The following is a 16,627-nucleotide window of genomic DNA, read 5'->3' on the forward strand; positions in this document are numbered from 1 at the left end:
TATGGATCTATGATATCATTAGATAGTAAAATTCATGCTGAATTTGTTATAGGGGTTGATTTTAAAGGTCTGGAATGGATTAATCCATTTTGCATTACTTTCTATGGGGAAATCGTGCCTCGGTTTTCGAACGTTTCAGAACTCAACCAGTCTTATGGAACGGATTACATTTGAAAACCAAAGTACCACTGTATATGTTACTCAGGTAATTTTCACAACCCCCATGTGACATATCCTCCATGAAGATGAAGGAAATTAGAAGCAGCGACTAAGGAAGTGTGACGGCCCAGAGTGTGACGACTGAGGGGAGCAGGGCAGGACCACGGTTACCTCCTCAGGTCCTGCCCGGGCCACCAGCTCAGGGAACCTGCGCTTTATTTAGAAATATCTAGAGGCAGCAGCACAGACAACAGACAATGGGAGGCCGGTGGCCTGGCTTTCTGCAGCCCTTCTCACGCGTGTGCCTGTGAGCAGTGCGTGGCAGCCACCCACACTCCCCCATGTGTGGGTTCTTCTAACGGGCTTCATTCAGTAAGAAAAGTAAACAGCAGAAAGGAGACAGTAGGCTGGGAGCTGAAACATTACTATCACCACAGTATGTTATCACCCCGCCAGCCTGCACCGATTACAGTAACACTAAAACAAACAGGATGCTATTATAAGAACTTCCACTCACATTCACAAGATTCTCCACACTATTCCCCACCCCCCCAAATATGCTTTTTAAACCCCACTTGTTCAGGGAGTTCTTGTGACTTTTGCATCTTTGCTGTTAGGGATTCTGTGACAGTAGCAGCACCTGTATTCCCTAAACATAGAGCTAGAAGAACACAGCAAGTATGTCTGCGAAGTGATCCGATGTGCACGGCAGCTCTTACCTGGGGGGACAGCCAGATACTCTGCAAGGCACCACCCCTGTGACGGGCCGGGTGTCGGGGTCACAGAAGGACTCATTGACGTGAAACCTCAGCTCTCTGTAGCAGGCCTCTCTCGTGGTCATCTGCCCTGTATGCAAGGGTGAAGTGTACGATAAACACACAGAAATGCTCCAGGACCAAAGGCAGGGGAAGAGCTAATGAAATCGCATTTACAAAACCTTGACCATACTTGCATGTCTTCCTGTTAATGGCCAATTGGACAACTATCGATATTCTGTTTTTATGGCCTGTCTTCATGTTTTCATTAGTGAATTCCATCAGTTCTAAGATGCACATATTTCACCCCTATATTTTAACACCTTTAAAATCAACATGGGTCTTGCACTCAATAACAGCATACCTTTAATGAAACATATTTGTTCTTTTCTATCGTTTCTCCAGTTGGGACACTAGCCATTTCTCAAAGGAAACTCAATACTAAATACGGCTGACTTGTGTATCCATTTGAGAGGTCACACTAGGAAACAGGCAATAAACCAGAATAAAATACAGACCAAAAGTAACAATAAGCAGTTTACCACTGGAGAATTCACAGATCTCAGTACTGCCAGGGTGGCAAGCTGATTGGTGAACTTGTCGCAATAATGACTTAGGTGCTACATGGAAAGAAGTCAATTAAAATGAAAGTTGTTTTGATTCTCAGCCTCAGTGTGCATCTCCAGTGCTGTTTAGGGCTCTGGGAGCATCTCTAAATTTGTTCAAAATGTCCATTCATTAAACTTACCAAAATAGGTACTATTACTTATGAGGTCCCTAGAACAGTCAAATTTATAAAGACAGAAAGCAGAATGGTGGGTGCCAGGGGCTGGGGGTGTGGGGTGGAGAGTGACTGTTTCATGGGGACAAAGTTTCAGTTTGAGAAGATGAAAAAGATCTGGAGATGACAGTGGTGATGGTTACACAACAATGTGAATGTGTTTAGTGCCCCTGAACTGTGCCCTTAAAAATCGTTGAAATAGTAAATTTTACATCATGTGTATTTTACTGTAATAAAAAGGGATTTTAATTAGATATTCATTTTGAAGGATGTTATTAAACAGTTCATTCAATGGAGACAAAAATAATAAAAAAACAAACTAGTGTTGCTAAAATTAACACAATTGAATATATATTTAAATTTTAAATACTTGTATCACCATTCTTCAAAAAATTGCTGGAGTTGCGCTGTGTGTGTGGCCTATCCACTCTCTGTCCCCTGCAGCCCAAGCCCAGGTAGGACTCAGAATGACGTCCTGCACTCCACCTGACCCCTGTCAGGCAGATCCTGCATTTGCTTATAAAGAAGGAAAAGCCCAAAGAAATGGTTTCAGAAGAGCCAAGCCAGCACAGCAAGCTCTAATGCTCGTTTTCATGTGATGCCAAACCCTTCTTTATAGGGAAACATCTCTGAAATGTATATTGGAAAGAAGTTTGACATTTTGGCTCTGCTTTGTCAAAAGGAATTAGGCAAGTCAATGGGGGGAGTGACATTCCCTAGAAAATCAGTTTTCTTAAATGGCAAGTGAGGACAGGCCTCCCAGGGGGCCAAAGCAGAGAACCAGGTGAAGCTCATGGGTCAGATGAAGAATAATGGAGAAAAGCCAAGGCGGGGTGAGAGGTCCTTGGTAGGAGTTCTTGCTAGCTTCGCACCACGAACCCGCAGGCTAGGGTCCTTGGGCCTCAGGGGTTCACTGAACTCAGGGACACACATAGGTGAGTAAAACTGTACGTGCCAGGTGTTTACAGGATGAACCACGAATGACCAAATCCTCGATTATTAAAACTGAGTACCTTCTCCTAAGCGAAGTGACCCTTAGCAGTCCTCAGGAAGCAAAAGGCAGGTGATGCCACATCAGTGCCCCCATCCCAGGTGAGCACCCTCAGTAGCTAAGCGTGCCCGGACCCGGTGAGGGCACTCTCCCTATTGACACAGGACGCTACGAAACACCCCTGACTTTGGGTCTCCAATCAAGTGACAGCATTTTTCCAAAAGACAAGGTTTTCCACGAGGACGTAGCCTGGTGACACCAGACACTGTGCTTCACCCACTTGGAACGGTCAGGTGTCTAAACATTAGGCAGTGAATGGGACATGAATTTTGGAAGTCAAATCCATTTGTAGGGGGCAGGAATGCCTGAGGTTTCAATTTAAAATTCATTTTCCCAGCCCACATAAACAATGGTGAATATAGAAGTGATTTAAATGTTTCTTCCTTTGACGACTTTCAAATATCTGAATATTCTGAGACAATAAAAATATACGTAGACAGAGCCATATGCCCAGTGGTACTCAGAGTTGGCAGGCTGTAGTTTTACATGAGGTGGTTGATAACTATGTGTTCACATGAGGTTCCTGTGATGGAATGGGGTCTGCTCTGCCTTTAGCTGCGTGTTTACAGACATTAAGGTCACATCTGCGAAGCAATTTCTCAGCAGTGCTTATAATCACTCGACTATTTGTCAGAAAGAAATATCACATAGTCCATGAGCACGCCAGAATCAAGCTGGCCAATTCTCTGAAATGATCTGTATTAACAGATAAGAGTATAAAGTTCAAAGGCTAAAGTAAGAAAGGAGGGAAGAACACCCTTTAATTGGCAAGCCCAGAGCTGAATACTGGCCACCGGAGGTGGTGAGTGTCATGATCGATGTGACGAGGCCCTGCCTTTATCTTTTTAGGGAAACCAGCTCTGGCAAGCTCTCTGGAAATTGTTTTAAAAATCTTCACATGTTGCCAAAGTATTGGGAAGAGGAGTATTCAGTCTTAAAGACTAGGATTGTATCAAAGAATCTCCAAGTTTTCAATACTTCTAACTACAGAATGGATCCCAGCTGCTGCCGAAGGCCTTATCCTGCTTGTGTAAGAAACCAGTCATTGAAGCAAAACTACATGGAAAACAGGGAAATATTCCATAAACAGATACATGCGGTCCCACAAGAAGCCTACGTCATTTCCACTGTGAGTGCTGGGCATGTTATGGGCATAGGATGCGTGAACGCTGCCGAACCCTGAAATCGGAAGAGGGACGATGAATCCAGACAACCAGAGTGGGGCAACTCCTGGAGTTGCTCAGATTCTAAGATTCCACGCCGTGTTGAAGTGACAGCTCTGTCTAGTGTGACCACATGGAGCATATGGCACTGGAACGTGTGCCAGAGCTCGGAGGGTGGTGACGGTGGTCATTTATGGGGGGCCTGTGACATCCTCATGCATCTGACCTGCTTACCAGGAAACTGGTAGACTCCGATTTCCACGACAGCACTGACCTGTCAAAATGGCAGATGGAGATGCTGCTGATATCACTGTAGGGAGTTACTACTTGTTTGTAAGGGCCCGGCTTGGCGTACTGGAGGAGCAGGCCGCAGGACCGAAAACCACATGTGCTCACTCACCCACAGTAGAGGGGTGCTGGGGAGGGCGCTGGGAGCAACCATGCGATGGTAGTGAGAGGGGCTGGACCAGGATGGACACCTAAACTCAATGCCCGATGCCGGAGGATTTGTGGGAACTGGGAGACCGGGGAACAGGACATGATTCCTGCTCCTTGGGAAGAGCTGGGCTTCCTCCTTTGACACTGGCCTTTGAGTACGTTTGAAGAAATGGACAGGGCTGGACATCACGCAAGGTAAAAGGATGGGTAACGCATTCTGTGACTTCTCAGAGTTTTGGATAATGACACAAAAAACATTTTTATTAACTTGCCTGAAAGGTGACCCAAAGCAGCGAAGAAAGAGCCAGAATCATTTCAAGTTGATCTCAGGGACCTAGAAGGACTAGCTAGACCCTTGAGGTAAAGTTTAAAAAAAGGAAGATGAACACTTACCCTAAGATTCTGGACACTCTAGCACACAAAAAATGGGGGATAACTATTTCTAAGCAGTTCTTGTGAAAAAGATCTAGAGATGTTACCCAATTAAATGAGTAATACGAACAGAAAAGCACAGTTGTTGCTACTTGTAGGTCTCTGCAATTTCCAGCTCTAAGACAGACGTCCAAAGTGCAACTAAGCCATCACTCTCTGTGTGTCATGGCCCTGGAGTCCTCTCCGAGTTCCCACAGACCTTTGTACACGATGCAGTTTACAACCTTGCCTTGTAATGTTTGCGTGCATGGTAACTCCTCTCTCTAGATTGCACGTGATTTTGAAAACAGGGCCAGTATGTACCATTTTTCTTTATACTCTCAGAGCTCAGTGAAATGCCTCACACATTTCAGGAAGAGTTGCTAGATTGAATTCCTGGGTCGAGACGTGTATAGGGACCTCTTTGCAGTTAGTTTTAGTGCTAAGAAGTCACTCAGTACTTTTCATATACAGCAATAATTCGGCTGGTATTTCATTGTTCAGTTCAGACAAAGAGGGTTTCAGTACCTCTGTGCCCACCACCGGGAGAGACATGACAAGTGACCTACCCCCTCCGCAGGAGACGGAGCACTCAGAGCGGACGATGGCCCATGTGTACCTGGGCTGGGCACCAGGCTGCCTCTCACCCCTCAGCCGAGACACCGAGTATTCCCAAGCAACGCCCGGGTTTCTTCCCTGAAACAGAAGCTACAACATAAGAAAGGGGAAAAACATAGTAATTTAAAGTGGAACCTATAAATGCGCACTAATTTGTTTTAAACTGCTTGAAATTGATAATCATATAAATTCAACTTGGTTACAATGATTAAACCCTGTCTGTCCTCTACGTGAACTTTCTGAACAGGAATAAACTCCCCATTAGACTGAAGCACATCAAGAAAATGTCCAGACATCCCTGTGACCCGTCTGCCGTAACGTCAGTGTTTCCGCCTCACAAGGTTTCAGGTGCCCTTACAGCCTACCACAGTTGTTTAGTTATTTCCCTTGCTGTTTCTTTGGGATCCCCCACAAATCCATCTGAGCCATTCAGAAAGTGACACCTGAAAAACAGCCTCACACTTCCAGTCCCAAACCACCCAGTCACTGGAGTGGATGTCACCCATGCCACCGTCAGAGCTCAGTGAGTACTGCCCACTGTGCCTGGGTGCAGAGGCCTTTTGCCTCCTGGCATGTACCCGGTAGTTCCAGGGGAGAAATATCTTACTAGTAAAGATGATCGCTCAGCCCACGCATATCTGTGAGCCATGGCTGGGCACGTAAAATCCCATTTGGATTCTTCAGCTTCTAGCTTGAAACCCGATCACATGAACCAGTTACTTTTTCCTTCCTCATGCACGTAACGGATCTGCTAAGCTCAGTAAGATGGCTTTTTTCTTTTCTTTCCGTTCTTCCTTTTTTCTTTTTTTGGAAAGCTCACCATCAGCCTGCTGACAGGCATCCCTTCTCCGAGTCTTGGAGTCTTTGCTGGTCCTTGATGTGATATCCCCGTGGATAAAGGCACTTCCCTGACTCCCTGACCACACAGCTCAAGTCTCACTCGGTGTAGGGCAGGCTGGAGCCCTGGAGAGGTGGCTGCGTTTCAAGGACACGGAGATGCTGTCACTTCTGACACCCTGAGCTCCTTCCACAGTAACGGCTCCTAAGAACTCATTTATAACCCTGATTGACCTCTCTGTCTCCATGATTATTAAAGCTAAAGGCCTGAGATGGTGGGAGAGAAATAATCAAGGCCAGAATGCAGATGAATAAGTTTCTAACAGGGTGAAGGAAGCAGCTCAGGGTCAGGAGGGGGGATGGCAGTGGGACGTGTGGCGGTGCGGCAGCTGCCCGTCCCAGATAGCAGGTGGGGCATCTTGGTGGGTCACATCTGCATGCCTAGCTGTGGGCCGATGGGCAACTTCTGAGCAAAGTACTTTTCTTTAATGAAAAGGTGGGGAGTTAGCATGTCCATTGCCTGCCGCTGCCACCTGCCCCTGGGGATCAATTATGTTGTCAGAAGAAGCCTGACTGTATCATGTAAGCTGGTGCGGTTGTAGGTAGAAAACAGAAGGTCAGGCGGTGGTTGTGGGGCAGCCCTGCTGGACCCTGGGGCTGATGTGATGGTTCTGGTTCTCATCTTACACCTGTTTTCCAGGACTTGGTGGAATAAGGACAACACCCAAATCGCAGGCACGGCCAGAGCCCCCACACTGCTGCCTCTCACAGCCATAGAGTTTACAGGAGTGAAACGCTGACTGATAAAGACCCCAACGTGGGAAATACAAGGTGTGTGGAAACACAAACTCCATCATGCCCCAAGAAATGAAAGGCGATGAAAACAAGTCCACTACTCCATTCAGCCCAGGTAGTGACCAGTCTTGTTTCTACACATTATCTAATTGCAAACGTGCTTCTGCGGACTTAAAACGACACCCAGAGCATTGAACCTACAGAAACTCTGGAAGACCCCCACGTCCAAGCCCCGGAAACCACCAAGCTGGAGTATACCTCCACCACCAGGGTTTCGTTGGTTGGCCCCGCAGAAGACAAGCTCTCCGGCTCCCTGTAGGACCGCCTGTACTCGAAGGCAGTGCCTGAGAACTTGTAGCGTCCAGGCCAGTCCACAGTCCACTGTCCATTTAGATAGTACGTTTTGAGGGCATTGCGAACAGCGATGTAGGAGGTAGAAACGTTCAATTCAGAGATGCGAATACTCCGGGCTCCAGAAGGGATGGTGACCATGTGATAATACTCTGGATGAAAACAAACAGATGGGGGAGAATGGAGCATTTCATTCAATAACGACAGGGCCAAATCTCTCAGCTCCCTCCGTACTCCACCTCCACAGACAGAATCCACATTTGAAAGAGGAGACCTAGTTTGGCAATGAGGTATAATAGTTCTATACACGACTTCTTCATTTCCTTTTTTTTTTTTTTTTAAATCAGAGCAGAGCTTTTGCAATTTTCACTACTCCTGAGGACCATTCTAATTTGAAGAACCTAGCAACCATTGCCAACCCAAACAAAAGGCTTCAGAAGCAGACAGGAAAAGAGGCAGGTGTCAGACTTGTGGGAACAGTTAACACCTGCTGTTTTCATCCCACGCCAAGTTCTTCCCACCCAGCGGGTCCCTTTGCAGTCCTCTCTTCTCAGCCCCCGCAGACAGCTGCCCCATACTCACGGTTGGTGCGGTGGTCCTTGGCATAGAGGCCTTTGTGTGTCGTGCAGTCTGAGTTATTCCCCTTGCACACACCACACGAGTCTTCAAGGGCATTGGACCCAAGGATGTTGTCACACCCAACTCTCTGGAGGACCCAGGAGGTCACATGTCATTCATGAAAGAAAACACAATAGGAGCCAAGTCACAAACCTCAAGAAGGAAACCTCTTCTCCCTATGGTTGACAATTCCACCAACACAGGGGATTTCACAAATCTTTATTGGATACCCAGTATGTGCACAGCAAGACTGCAGTTCTACTCTTCAGAGCCAAAATAGGAAAACTTTAAACGTCAGACATAACCTGAACTCTTCAGTATTGCTACACGGCTGTCCTGTCCTGAGACCTGAGTTAAATCTATCAGGTTGTCATGTTGGAGACATGGGCCAATTTTGGAGTGACATAAAGCACTTAGTACAAATGACAAGCAATGTGTCCTCAAGGGGTTCCACTGGAATATGACATGGTCTTTGGAATCCCCTTGTTCAATGGCAAAGAAGTAACACAGGCCACGTGGAAATTATTCCCAGCAGTAAATTACATAAAGGGCTTATGTGTTCACTGTCTTAGAATTTTAGGAACTCCTTAGAATTCCTATAATGCTTCCTAGCTTTATATTTCCTCACAAAGCGTACAGTCTATAGATGTAAAACAAAGACTATTCAGAAATGAAATAACTATAGTCCACCATCACTTGCTTGTAATCCTTGGGGCTAGATGCATTTCAGAGATTTTTGGATTTTAGAAAGGTAATTAACATAGTATGCGTATAATGTGGAAGTCCGAGCCGGGTCTAGGATAGCAATGACGTTTCTATAACAAAACACATACATCTTCATACTAAGTGAGAAAAATAAAACTGACAAATAGTCTCTAATCAGTTCAGGGCACTTTTTTTTTTGCCACCAAACAAATTCAGGTCAGCTTATAATTTACAGCCAAACCAACTTTCCATTTCATAGTTTTTTTGCATTTTAGAATTACAGATAAGAAATCGCAACGCTGTATCATCAAGAATAGCTGAAAATAATGAAATATTTAATAAATCAACTAATAATTAGACAAAATGTGTAGAGCTTTGAGCATTTGAGAACTGACAGAGATTAATCAATCATCCAGCCTAATCTTTATGCATTAAATAGGATTACACTGAGGGTCTCAGTGGATGGTTCCACGGGTTCAATGGTCATACAACTTAGAAAAAACACGAGGTAGGACCGAGGTCTTTGGACTCCAGTGAAAAAGAATACTGAGTAATATCTTCATTGACAACCCATTAGTTACATGGGTGTGTTTGATCTGGTCACACCTTCACTTTGTTTATAATGAGATTCTTTCCATCTTACTTCAGAACATGTCAACAAGCTCAAAGTGTTATGGTCACTTAGCCACCAAGTCTTCCCCAGCCCGTCTCCTAAGTCCTTTTCTCCAACAGAAGCTGAGGCCACAGACCTTTCAGAGACTCCTACAATAGCTGCAACATGGCCTTTAGGCTCTGAGCTGTCCCTGCCTTCATTTACTCTCCATGCCACCTCCCAGCTACTGTTTGACCCTGCCACTCCTCTTGTACCCAATCCCAGTGCCTGCGCTACAGGGACACAAGGATGATTACTCCTCATTCAGGCGGCAGATGGCCCTAGGAAAGCCTCTCCCTCCCAATTCACCTCCTTCAGCATCCCACAGCCCGTGCTTGCCTTTCGGGGACTCTGAGGACTGAATTGGTTCCTGTCAACCCATGCTTTCTTTTACCGTCCTTTTCCCTTGTCTGTCTTCCCAACACCCCTATTCTAACTCACCCTTTTCAATCTAGCTTGGAAGCTCCCTTCTCCAAGGAGCCCTGCAAATATCCGAGATCCATGTCTAAAAGAGAACCAGATCTTCCCTTCCCCCCATGCTCTGCACACACCTCCATTGCAACAAACCACGGTGTGTCTCAGTATGTGTCCCTCTGGCTTCCCCCCACTGGGCCGTGACTTGGAGGGAAAGGGCTTGTGTTAAATGTCTGGTCCCTCTAGCCCCTCACAGGGTGCCTGGCACAATGTGGACTGTCTGGGGATGTTTGTTGAATGAATGAACGATCATTATTACCTCACATATCCCATCTATACAAACATTACGGCTATCCTCCGAGCATGGAGTCCCATCTTTGACTTTATTTGACAAAGAAAAGAAGAAATCAAATCCTTCTGCGATACAGTAGAGTTTGCATAAGTCCTGATCTTTAAAAAAAATACACACACAAACACAAATAAGAAAGATACTTAAGCTCTGATCATTTTTGCTCTAAATTTTAGATAGACTTTTTTATCTTTGTTGCGCATAAAATAACTCCCACACAATAATACAGTACAAAGACATTTCTGTATGGTTGCTTCATAAAATTTGTTTTTTTCCTTTTAATTTATTATTATTTTTTTAAGCTTCACTATTAATTTTTATTCTACTCTGTCCTTTACTGGTCTTTATTCTTTATACCGTTGTTGGCACATAGTAGGCATTCAATAAACATTTGTTGACTTAAACTACAGCATTATTGTTCACTATTCTACTAGTATAATTATTCTCTTATAGAAATGCAAAAAGTCACTACCATTTTATTACAATATGCAAAATTCTTACACATAAAATGTAATACAAGAATTAAAATAATTACTAAATTTCTTAATAGCTAATACAGTTGAAGAAACACATACTTTTAAATTTATAAAGGGAATCATTTTTAGTTAGATGAAATCTCCAGAGAACAATATTTTCTACAAATATAAAGCGTTGTCAAAAAATACCAATACACGGAGAATATGGGTATCATTATATTCTTAAGATTAGCAGATAAAGTTCAGTTCCTCTCTCGCCAATCCATTTTAAGGGTTTATGAAGCACATAGTTAATATGGACTTTTGTACCTTCCCTCCCACAACCTTTTTTTGTCTTCTTAGTAAGAAGGGGACAATTAATGATGAAAATGTTTTCTGTCTTAGGGGTTTTCATTTATAAACATTTTCTTTATTGTGCAAGATAAGAGACTCAACTGAATAATTCTAAGAATCAAACTTAGTATGTGCTTCCATAATTAATGAATTTATTTACTGAAGACTAGCAAAGTCAGGAATAGCACATATATTTTGACCCCAATTTTGAAGTTCTTTCTACTTCTTCCTCCTGCCTATTTAACTCTCAACTATTTTTTACTGAGATTAAGAGTTAAAACCAATCCAAAATGCTTTGTATAAAACTACTTACAATTTTCTCTCAGAATTCACTAACACCATAAACCTCTCATCATGAAAATATTATCTATATTGGGATAGTGAAAGTAATTGGCAGATGAGAAGCTCCAATTTATGTATCTTCCTAATGTTGCTTGGACAATATTCCCAGTTTCAAGGAATGAGATGATTAGGTGTTCTCTGAATTCAACTGGAGAGTAAAATTTTACATATGGTACAAATACACGTCTGGATTTATAGTTTAAGGTCAAGACTTTCTAATCTAGTATACTTAAAAATAATCTCATTTTTTTCAGAAGATACTAAAGTTTTTCTTTCATTCTTTTGCAATTATAAGTGTTCAATGGGTGATATGATTATAGCAATATCACCATCAACTACTGTGATTTGTAATTAAAAAATAAACATCGTTTCATTATCAATAAAAACACATATTTTGAATTTGTTTTTTATCACTTCTTTGAAGATTTCAAGATATGATGTCCATGTTCTCTATCTGGCTTATTAATTTCTGACCGCACAGCTAGTCAAGATACGATTCCAGTGGCCATGGTGCAGGCAGAATTAAACCAACTCCCAAAACTGAATCTGTGACATTGACCTCGTGTAGAGGTATCTGGTCTACCAGAGCAAACCATCAATCACACCATTGTTTACAGGAAAGATAATAAAGTCTGAGGCTATCACTAAAAAGTGGGGTTTGGGATTTACCTTCCACTTGAGTGTAAGGTTTCCACTTGTAGTGCCACCCTCGGAACCGCTTGCTATTGTATTCTGCACACTGCAGGGCACGGAAGTCAACACTATCGTGGGCACATTTCTGCCTGTTGCAAAGCTTCAGAGTGCGAGTGGAGCCCTCACAAAATTTCCCTCCATGCGACGGTCTGGAACGCATATTTTGTAGTTAGAAACCTTGCATTTTAATAGCTAATCACCCTTTCCTTAAAATGAGGCTCACTGGAGATATGGGGCGGATAATGTGAAATTATTTACAGAGACCAAATGAGAAAGGTGCATTTCTCAGTAGACGCTGGCACTTCCTTACGTATTAATAACATGGGCAGTGTCCTCCTTTTCTATTGAGTGTATTATTTACAACACTGGTAGAAGAGGTTAGAATATGGAAAGTGGCTTTGCATGTATTTGTTTATGGCCACCTCCCAGCATCCCTCTGCAGAAGACAGGGTAAGCACTGCTGATCTCAGAATCCCATAAAGTGGGGGTTGGCACACGGAGGGTGGTGGCTCTCCCAGAATTGCACAGTGGATAGAAAGCAAAACTGAGAATGAAATTCGATTACTTTGCTTTCCACTATCAGTTTCCTGTAACAAGGCCGGGATACCAGATTGGGTCAGGAGAACCAGTCACCTCTGCTGGTTGGCACTGATGGCAAATGTCCCATGCTCACCCCACTAAAATTCATGTGGTCACCCCAGGAGAGAGCACCATGTTGATTCAGGGAAGCTACTGGGTCTCACAGGTTAAATACAGGCATAAACAAAGGGCAACATGACTTACACATTAAACAAATCTAGGGACAGAAGGAGTATTAGAAATCTGTTCACTCCACGGCACCAGTGATTGCTTTTAACATTCCCGCCTTTTAACAGGTAGCCACAATGAAAACACTTGTACAGGTAAACGTATTTGATGAAAAACCAAGGTTTTTTTTTTGTTTTTTTTTCGCATGATAGAATTGTTTTTGTTGACTTTATTCATTTGTGTTCTCTATACTTTTCTTATGAGTGCTTTCTTTATTTTAGGCAGACCCTTGGCATTTCAAGTAAATATGGTTAGCATCGGATTCTGGACTATTACTGTTGGATCTGTTATTGTTGCTATAGCCTGGTAGTCATAAGCATCTTAAATTTTATCAAAGGGATGTCATTGCTTAAGGAATGCTTACATGAAATGGCTTTCCTACTTAGTGTTTCCTACAATCGTACAGGAAGCGCTGATTGAGTGGGCCTGAATTGAGGCACAAGTGTGGTCTGGAAGGCTCGTAGCAGAGACGTGCCCAGTCGGGAGGAGGGAAGTCCGGACAGGCTTACCTGGGATTACTGCAGAGGCGATCTCTGTGCGACACCCCTCCTCCACAGGTCCTGGAGCATGGTGACCAGGGAGACCAGTCTGACCAATGGCCATGGGTGGGCTTGGGGCCTTGGTCACCATATTTCACACATTGCCCTCCACGGCACCACTAAAAATTAAAAAAAGAAAAAGACGTTGATATGACTCAAGGACAGAAAAGTGGGTCATCAGTATTGCAGTGCCCAGTCATAGGGAGTCTGGTAAAATATGCAAACATTAACATCCCTATTCTCTAGTAACACATCCTACAAATACATTTAAGGGTGCTTCTTTTGTCTTTCCAAACCTAGCCTCTTTCCATACATCCACTTAAAGGGAAGATAAGTAGAACAATCATTTCTAATTCCTGAGCCACCTGAACTTCACATGTTTAATGAAGTAGTGTTGCTCGGTTGTTCAGCCCGATCGTTCATCTCTCAAGTGAGTGGACGCTAACCTCTCCTGAAAACAATGTGCTTTTCACATTGCATTTTCGGCACAGACTGAGTCTCAGGTGCAAAAGTCCAGCTGGGGGTTCCATGTGACTCAACACCTTGTCATTTCTGCCTAGTGTGCGGTGCTTTCGCTCCAAGGCACCTGGGCTCAGAGCCTGGGGGCTGTAACCGATGCATGTCAGAGGTCACATGGCTTTCCAAGGAAATGAAACAACCGACACAGGGCTCCTCTGTCCCAACAGGGCTGGAGGTGCTATCAGCTCCTCTTTCTCAGGGGAAGTGCTCCTCCACGTGAATTTATGGTAACATCGCGTGGCTTCTTCACTTCCACCCCATGTAATGGCTGCACAAGATCTCACACTGTGTTCAGTGGAGTTGGCTTTTCCACCTGTGGTTTGCTGTAGACTGTGAGGTTCTTAGATAAAGACCAGGCCATCTGCTGGGAGGTGGGGAGCGAGTGGCTTGTCCCTCACCCCGGCCCACACGGATCAGCAGGGCCTCGCCTGTGGGCTGAGGGTGAGAGGTGGGCCAAGGTAGAGCCACCTGATGTGTTCCGAGAGAAAAAAAGTGCTGCTTTTATAAAAGAAAAATAAGAATACTTTAAATATTAATGGATGTATTGGACTGAAACACATTACATCGTTGATGTTTGACCAGTCTTTCCACACAAAAATGGCAACTTCAAATGGTTCAATTTAATATTATTTAAGGAAGAAATATTGAATTTAAAGACATAAGTAATTCTGAGGACTGAAGCTTCAACCATTCAATTCTTTGATTCTTTCCCATAAGCAAGAAAAAAGTCTCTTTCATTACCACCTGCCCTCAGCCCAGGTGACAGAACAAAGTCTCACAGTCCTGCCCCTCTCAGCCCAGTGACATGGCCTCCTGACATGGCCTCAGTAAGCTAAAGGAGAGAATTGCAGAGAAGAGAGGAGGCAGCCCTTGGGAAAAAAAAGCTGATGAACACGAAGACAGCAGGACACCTGAGAGCCACACATGTCTGTGAATAGTTAAGGGCAACAATGGATGGCTGCCAATCTTTCAAGAAATAGGCATCATTTTGCAAACTATCACATGAAGAATACATTTTAATAAATTATGATCAGAAAAGTCACAGTTATCTTCAGCTTCAGATTCAGATAAGCTCCCTGGTGTCCTGCGACAATTAGTGTTTTCACATTGTGGTACCTCAGCAGATCCTTTTCAAGAAACTGAAAGCATTTTTATTACCTTTTTTTGGTTATGGATTAATTTAATTACTGCTGCTGCCTATATCACTAGGAGTATTTAAATATCAATCTCACCCCCTGTGAGAGATTGAAAATAAATCATATTAACACGTAGAGTGAATGGCTGCTAGGTGCTAGTCTCGGGTAAGTTTACCTTATTTCCCTTTGTTTCCTCAGTCAGAGATGCAATAACTTAACTGAAAAGCCTGCATTAGCAATGCTCATTAACATTTTTAATCCTTTCTGTCTATGCTTACATTTACGTACATTTAGGAGTGACATATTTACTTTGGAATTTAAACATAGTAGAGCAGTAATATTTAGACATATTTCTCTTTCATATGCATTAGTATCACTAAAAAGGTCAGATATATAGAGCAAAAATGGTTAGTAATATTGTGGGTCCAACAGATTTCTATCTTTATCAGTAATATTTTATAATCTGAAAAGAAAACAATGTAATTACAGGTTAAATCAAAAGGTTTAAAATCTTACTCTTGAGGTTTAAGATGATTTACTTTTAAGTTTTAATGACAAAATTATTCTCTCCCAGTTAGTAATGAACTTGCTGTCTGATGTGTTTCTTCGTTTCTACCATAGCTCTCTTTCTCTTTTTCATGGATCACAATGGTCTGCCTACTCCGGTGTCTTCAGGTCAATGCTCTGGGGCTTTAATACTGCTTAGCGCTGGGTCGTTACGTGGTTAAATGGTGGCCAAGGGTTTAATCTTCCCCGTTCATTAAACAGGTTCAGCCATCAGCTTTGCCTGACATCACTGTCTATTAATTCTAGACAGCTCATCGATATAATCAGAAAAGTGAGAGAAAGGAGTCCTCTTCATAGTATCAATATAACCACAGTCTTTTCACATGAGTGTAGGTCTGCACAGATATATGAGAAAGACCAGGCTAAAAGTACCAATGCCAGAGGAGGAGAGACGCCTGGGTTGAAAGACTGACATCTGGATATGATTCATGTGCCTAAGATTAGCATCTCACCATGTCATGCCCACAAGCAGTGCCTTCTGCGGCTGGCATAAATTTTGTCTCACATTTCCTTCCAATCCGGTGGCACCACAGGGCTTTGCAGATATCCTATAGGGAAAAGAGATTATTAGCATTACACATGGTCCATACATCTATGATAAATCATAACTAAAAAAATTAAGAGGAAAAAACTTATATAAATTAAAAGCTGACATCTATTTTCAAAAGCTGGCCCAGCCATCCACCCACTATCCCCAAACCTCTGATGAAGGCTTGGAATACACCAAGTACCATGCTAGGCAAGATGTTCCATAGTGAATAGGACTCAGGCCTCCCCTTGAACTTGGTCTTATGGGAGTAAACTTGCTGGGAATCACCATATGGTGCGTGTGGGAAGAGGTGTCCCTACAGAGGGAAGAACAAAATGCACAGTGAGCTTGTCTGCAGGACAAAAGGCTTAGCCTGGAGGACTCAGGGGAGGATTCAGAGGAGATGTGATGTGAGTCAACCTTGAGCTCAAGGAGTTTGTCGGGAGGAAAGCGATGGCTTTCAAAACAAAGGGATTAAAAGGTATGTGCAAAGGAAGGAAGTCCCATGCGTATAATTTGGCAGTAAAATAAGACAGGATCTGAGATTTATACACAATAAAGTCTCTCCTAGTGTGAGGGCTTATTTTCA

At 43.3% G+C, this 16,627-nt stretch overlaps 1 protein-coding gene across 2 annotated transcripts in view; it reads right to left on the minus strand.

The window, feature by feature from the left end:
• The window catches only part of ADAMTS16 (ADAM metallopeptidase with thrombospondin type 1 motif 16), a 131,924-nt gene that overhangs the window by 40,882 nt on the left and 74,415 nt on the right, over positions 1 to 16,627 (minus strand). For both annotated transcript variants that reach the window (XM_081053279.1, XM_081053280.1), the window contains 8 exons: positions 15,962 to 16,057; positions 13,258 to 13,406; positions 11,918 to 12,090; positions 10,068 to 10,198; positions 7,942 to 8,065; positions 7,267 to 7,511; positions 5,328 to 5,466; positions 879 to 1,005 (listed from right to left, as the gene is read on the minus strand). In XM_081053279.1, coding sequence (XP_080909405.1) covers positions 879 to 1,005; positions 5,328 to 5,466; positions 7,267 to 7,511; positions 7,942 to 8,065; positions 10,068 to 10,198; positions 11,918 to 12,090; positions 13,258 to 13,406; positions 15,962 to 16,057 — 1,184 coding nt within the window. The remainder of the gene's footprint in view (positions 1 to 878; positions 1,006 to 5,327; positions 5,467 to 7,266; positions 7,512 to 7,941; positions 8,066 to 10,067; positions 10,199 to 11,917; positions 12,091 to 13,257; positions 13,407 to 15,961; positions 16,058 to 16,627) is intronic.

The sequence above is a fragment of the Rhinolophus hipposideros genome (genome assembly GCF_964194185.1).
Source record: "Rhinolophus hipposideros genome assembly, chromosome: 7".
Classification (NCBI taxonomy): Eukaryota; Metazoa; Chordata; class Mammalia; order Chiroptera; family Rhinolophidae; genus Rhinolophus; species Rhinolophus hipposideros.